General features: G+C 48.8%; 2 protein-coding genes across 4 annotated transcripts in view; both read left to right on the plus strand.

Annotated features, from left to right (window-relative positions):
• Positions 1–2,433, plus strand: part of KDM3B (lysine (K)-specific demethylase 3B) — a 49,162-nt gene extending 46,729 nt beyond the window's left edge. Inside the window, exon 22 of the mRNA XM_012646406.1 lies at positions 1,029–2,433. Within this exon, the coding sequence (XP_012501860.1) occupies positions 1,029–1,109 (81 nt within the window). The 3' untranslated portion in view covers positions 1,110–2,433. The remainder of the gene's footprint in view (positions 1–1,028) is intronic.
• A 1,810-nt stretch (positions 2,434–4,243) lies between these two features.
• The window catches only part of REEP2 (receptor accessory protein 2), a 10,178-nt gene continuing 9,300 nt past the window's right edge, over positions 4,244–5,121 (plus strand). Inside the window, exon 1 of one of the 3 annotated variants that reach the window (XM_012646332.1) lies at positions 4,244–4,423. In XM_012646332.1, coding sequence (XP_012501786.1) covers positions 4,392–4,423 — 32 coding nt within the window. In that variant the 5' untranslated portion in view covers positions 4,244–4,391. The remainder of the gene's footprint in view (positions 4,424–5,121) is intronic. The other 2 variants (XM_012646334.1, XM_012646333.1) reach the window with 2 other exon arrangements.

Below are 5,121 nucleotides of genomic sequence, written 5' to 3' on the forward strand. Positions count from 1 at the left end.
CTTTCACTGCTTTATTTTTTCTGTAGTATTTTTCACCATCTGAAATACTATTTATTTTATCTATTTGTTACTACCCCTACTAGAATGTAAGCTATTTAAGCTCTGTAAAGGCAGAAATTTTACTATTTCATTCACTGATTTTACCTAGCACAATGTTGGACACACACAGGAGGTACTCATAAATATTTGTTGAAGTAATGCCAAAAAATGAATAGAGAATATTATAAGGGGGGACTTATATGCCCATCACTCACCTTAAGAAATATACATACGTGGGACACGCCGGTAATCCTAGCACTTTGGGAAGCTGAGGCTGGAAGATCACTTGGGGTCAGGAGTTCAAGACCAGTTTAAGCAAGATCAAGACCCCCGTCTCTACAGAAAAATAGAAAAATTAGCCAGGCATGGTGGTGCACACCTGTAGTCCCAGGTACTTGGGAGGCTGAGGCAGGAGGATCACTTTAGCCCAGGAGTTTGAGGTTGCTGTGAGCTGTGATGACACCACCGTATTCTAGCCCAGGCAACAGAGTATCTTCTAACTACACACATAATTTTTGTTCCTTTTAGACAAATTAGAAAATACATATAAGCACAAAGGGGAAAAATATCCCGTAATCCTGCCTTCCACTGTTGTTTTAGTGTATCCTTAGTAGCTGTAGGACCTTAGGCAAGGTTCTTAACCATGGAACCTTGGTTTTCCTCAGTTTCCTACCTGTAAAATGGGGATAATGATAGAATTTACCTCATAGGATTATGGCAAGGATTAAATGAAAGTCCACATAGAGAGCTTAGATAAAGAGTATGTAGATGATGGTGATTACATAGCCTTTCAAATGATTTCTTTATTCTTTTTTAAATACAAACCTATGTGACTTGTAAATCATCTTGGGGATTTATTTGGGAAGCACACAGTCATTCCTGGGGTTTCCTCAACCAGTAGTCTTATAGTCAAGGTGGAACGTACATTTGCATGGGCAGAATACAACGTGGGGCTGCCGTGAACTGACTGTGCTGATCACTCTCTCCAGGTGAAGAACATCATTTACCATGCAGTGAAAGATGCTGTTGGCACCCTCAAGGCTCATGAATCCAAACTGGCAAGGTCTTAGGCACGGAGAAATTCCAAACTCCCCTGTGAAGCAGGCCTTTCACTCACAACACTTACAGGGAACGGCAGGCATCTCTGCCGGAGCAGAGGTCCTTCCTGGAGCCAGTGTGGTCAGTATTACAAACTCTCCAGCCACTCTTTTCTATGCTGCCTCAACACCGAAGGTTGACACAGGAACGTTGCACTGTTCACACACACAGTTTCAGACTCCAAGCCGAGGGTGCCACATCCCCATCCCGTGGCCTTTTGGGAATCCGAATTGCCTGAACATCGCTGGGCTTTCCTGCATATTCTCCTGATTTGAGATTTTGTGGAAACCAGGAATGTGGGCACACCTTTCTTTTCTTTTCCTCTTGTGCCTAGTTAAGTGGGAATGTGTTTGAAGGTGGAGGGAATCACATAACTGGTACAGGTAGAGGTAATTGCTTAAACATGCCTGGTGGAAGCCTAACAGTGTCTCTGCACGTGACCTCTGACAAGGCCATCCCAGGAGACGGGGTGAAGCCATTCCCCGCACTCTCTCCCATGGACACTGGAGTCTTATAGGACCCAGGGAGAACCCACTGCTTTTCCCAGGAGGCTCCAGGATTAGGAAATGTGTGTATTTAGTGAAAAATAGGTTTGTAGTGAAATAGTTACTATTTCATGAAAGTAGATATTTTTAGAATTTTTGAAATACCACAGTTGTTTTCCTGGATTATGAGGAAAGGCACATTACATTTAGTCTTCCTTTCGATAAAATTCTTTGAAGAAATATGATTTTTAGAAATCAGCTGCCCATTATAGCACAAAATCAGCCAAAGCAGAATTTAAAAGAATTGGCTTTTTAGGATTCTTTAGTTTCTCCCCCTCCCATCTCAGTCTGATCTTGAGGGAACAGTCATCTGAGAAGGAATCTGTGGCGTCTGAGCTGTGGAGTGTCCCCGCGCGCACACACTGGTGACTCCAGGAACCATTTCCACCCATGACCAGCGTTCTCTGGGGACTCCTCTCGTGTTTCCAAATGGGAAGGACAGTTTGATTTCCAACATGAGGTTTTTTTGTTTTTTGTCCAGAAATATTCTCAGCAAAACTTTCCAACTCAGTGGAGTTTTAAGAATTTATTTGAAAATGATGGAATTCATTGGCCCATGGGTACACTGGGAAATGTATCTCTTTCCGGCTGTACTGTAGTGCCCTGCAGGCTTGTTTATATGTTCACAGTTACTTTTTTTTTTAATAAAAGTCATTTACTGTAGAATACTTTTAATTTCACTTTCTGTATTTTAATTTTGTTGAAGGGCTGATTGGGATTTCCATGTTCTTATTAAAAATCTAACAAATCTGTTTGGCGTGGACTAAATTCTTGCTGTGCCAACCCTTCTAAAATCAAGGTCAAATTAAGGACTAGGTTGCAGGTGGGGGATTCACTTCCAGGTCTTCATTACTGTGCTGCACCCAATTACTGTTCTTTGCTTCCTGAACTTTTGCCCAATTGGGAGAAAGGAAATTACCAGGGTGAGGTCAGTACGGTTTGGGGACTTGGGGATGAGAAGGGGCCACATAAATTAGAGAGTGGGAGGAGAGACAGGTTTCTTCATAGTTTATGCTCTGCGAATGGAGTAGGAAAGGTGGAGTCCTGCCTTTCTAGGGCAGAGTCTTGGGGAAAGAGCCGTGTGGTGTGTGGCCTGAGCAAGGTTTTGGGCAGTCATTGGTGGGATTCCTCAAAGCAGGAGGTCTGGCTGCCCACATACGAAACATGTGGTCCTAGACGCACCTTGGAGATGGTGGGAGAGGGCCCAAATGGGATTTATTTTTGTTTATCAAGCAGCAATTAAAGTGTCTTGAGGGGTGAGAACAGACTGCATTCCAATTAGAAGAGGCCTTTTGGAGAGGAAGTTGTAAAGAATAGCAAGAGGGGTCATCAGAGGCTGCTTCTCTGAAACCTTTTGGAAAACATCTTCCAAAGTGTTTGAGCCTGGAAATATAATTACTAGGTTGGAAATAGACCATTGTGTGGTTGAAGGATATTGAGTTTGAATAAGACCATAACTCTTTGAAATACAGAGCTCTGAATGTGTCCTTTCAGCCTGGATGGGCACAGGTTGATGCTATGGTCACCAAAAGGATTACACCTCAACATAAAGGGCAGAGGAATGCAGAAGCTTTGAAATGGGACAGGAAAGGAGAGCAATGGGGAGGGTGGTACTGGAGCTTGGTTGCTTTGGTGAAAATCAGGAGGCGGGCTAGCCTACATTCTGGATATAAATGTCTTCAGAATTAGGACATCCACTGCCACCAGTGTTTGTTGATGGGGGTGGAATTGTAGCCCCTGGGCCCATCTCTGACCTGAGTCCCAAGTCCCTCTCCCAGCCCCTCCAAAAAGAAGGTCTGATGCCTTGGGGGAGCATCCACCTTAAGATCACCAAGCTCTATTCCCCTGCAAAGCTTAGAAACTGACAACATAAAAACAGATCATATGGCCAGAGGAGGTCCTCTTTCAACTGGGGGTGATTGGAGATTGTCGAGGAGGGGGATGAACAGGCGCAGCTGTACCTTTGACTTGAGCTCAGGTGGATGTCTTTACAAGGCCTGTGATGGGGGAGAAGACTTTGCTAGTCAGCAGTTGGAGGATGTAGCCTGTTTAGGTGGACTTCTTGGGTTTGTATTTTAGCAGCATGACTTAGTGGTTTCGTGACCCTCAACAAATTATTGAAACTTCCTAAGCTTCCCATCTCCTCATCTTCAAAAGGAGGGTAATTTTAACCTCTGCCTTACAGGGTGGTCAAGAGGATTCCCTGAAATAATGCATGTGAAGCTCTTAACACAGGGCCTGGCACAGAATAAGCACTCCAGAAATCATAGCTATTATTCCTCCGGGATATTTAAGCCTTTCAGCATGATGCGGGCAGCGGAGGAGGTGGGCTGGAGCCGTTTTCAGGATGGAATCGAAGGCCTTCAGGACCTCAGCCTAGGGCTTGAAAGCCAAGGAAGGTGAAAACGCGATTAGAGGCAGGCAGGGCACTGCGAGTTGGAGGCGCATGCCCGGCCACAGCAGGTGCCAGGGGTGGGGGCGCGCCGCCGCCGCGGCCTCCCCTTTAAGAGCCGCCGCCGCCCACGGCCCGCCGCTGCGGCAGGGACCTCCCCTTTAACGGCGGCGGTTCGGCGCTCCGCTGCCCCCGCGGCGGCTGCTGCTGCTGCTCCTGCGGCTCCTGCTGCCGCTGCCGCCGCTGCCGCTCGGCCTCGGGCAGCTGCATCCTCAGGCCGGGCCGGGTCCCCGCCCCGCGCTGCGCCCGGCCCCGCCATGGTGTCCTGGATCATCTCTCGCCTGGTGGTGTGAGTGCGGCGGGGGCGGCGGGCGCGCCCGGTGGGGGTGATGCGGGCTGGCGATGGAGGGAGGGCCGGGATGGACTGCTGGGGCTTCACACGGCAGGGTCACCTAAAGGCACAGCGTCCCTCTTAGGGTCCCCAGAGACAGGGAGATGTGGGACCCAGGACAAGAGGGGCAATACTAGGGAAGCATGGCAGGCCTGGCTTCCCAGGGACCTCACCCGCATTATTTTTAAAAACCGCTTTTATTTTTGATTTCCCTGTCCGTGCGCCCATCCCAGGGGCTGAGGGGACAGTTTGATTTATAAGGGGAGGCAGGCACGTCCCCTCCCTCACCTGGCAGGTCTGAGCTGGAGGAGCTCCTCAGACCTGGGCCCTCGTCTCCCTGGGGGAAGACGGGCAGTAGAAAAGAGTGGGGAGCCAGGCAGGGCCATGGCCAGCACCCTGGGCCTCCTCGAAGGGCCCAGGCCCTCCTGACCCTTCCACTAACTGTCAAGAGATGAGGATGAGGACACATGCCCTTAAGGCCCCCCAGGGAGGCAGTCTGGGTATCAAAGCTGAGATGCTTGGAGGACAAAGTGTGGGAGGTAACTGGGAGAGGAGGATGTGTCTGCTCAGCTTGGGATTGTGAAAGCCACCGAGGGGAGGACGTTCGGTGGCCTTCATCCCAGGCTGCCAGCCACACTGTGGAGCTATGTCCCTGG

Source organism: Propithecus coquereli, unplaced genomic scaffold (genome assembly GCF_000956105.1).
Source record: "Propithecus coquereli isolate 6110/MARCELLA unplaced genomic scaffold, Pcoq_1.0 Scaffold242, whole genome shotgun sequence".
Taxonomy (NCBI): Eukaryota; Metazoa; Chordata; class Mammalia; order Primates; family Indriidae; genus Propithecus; species Propithecus coquereli.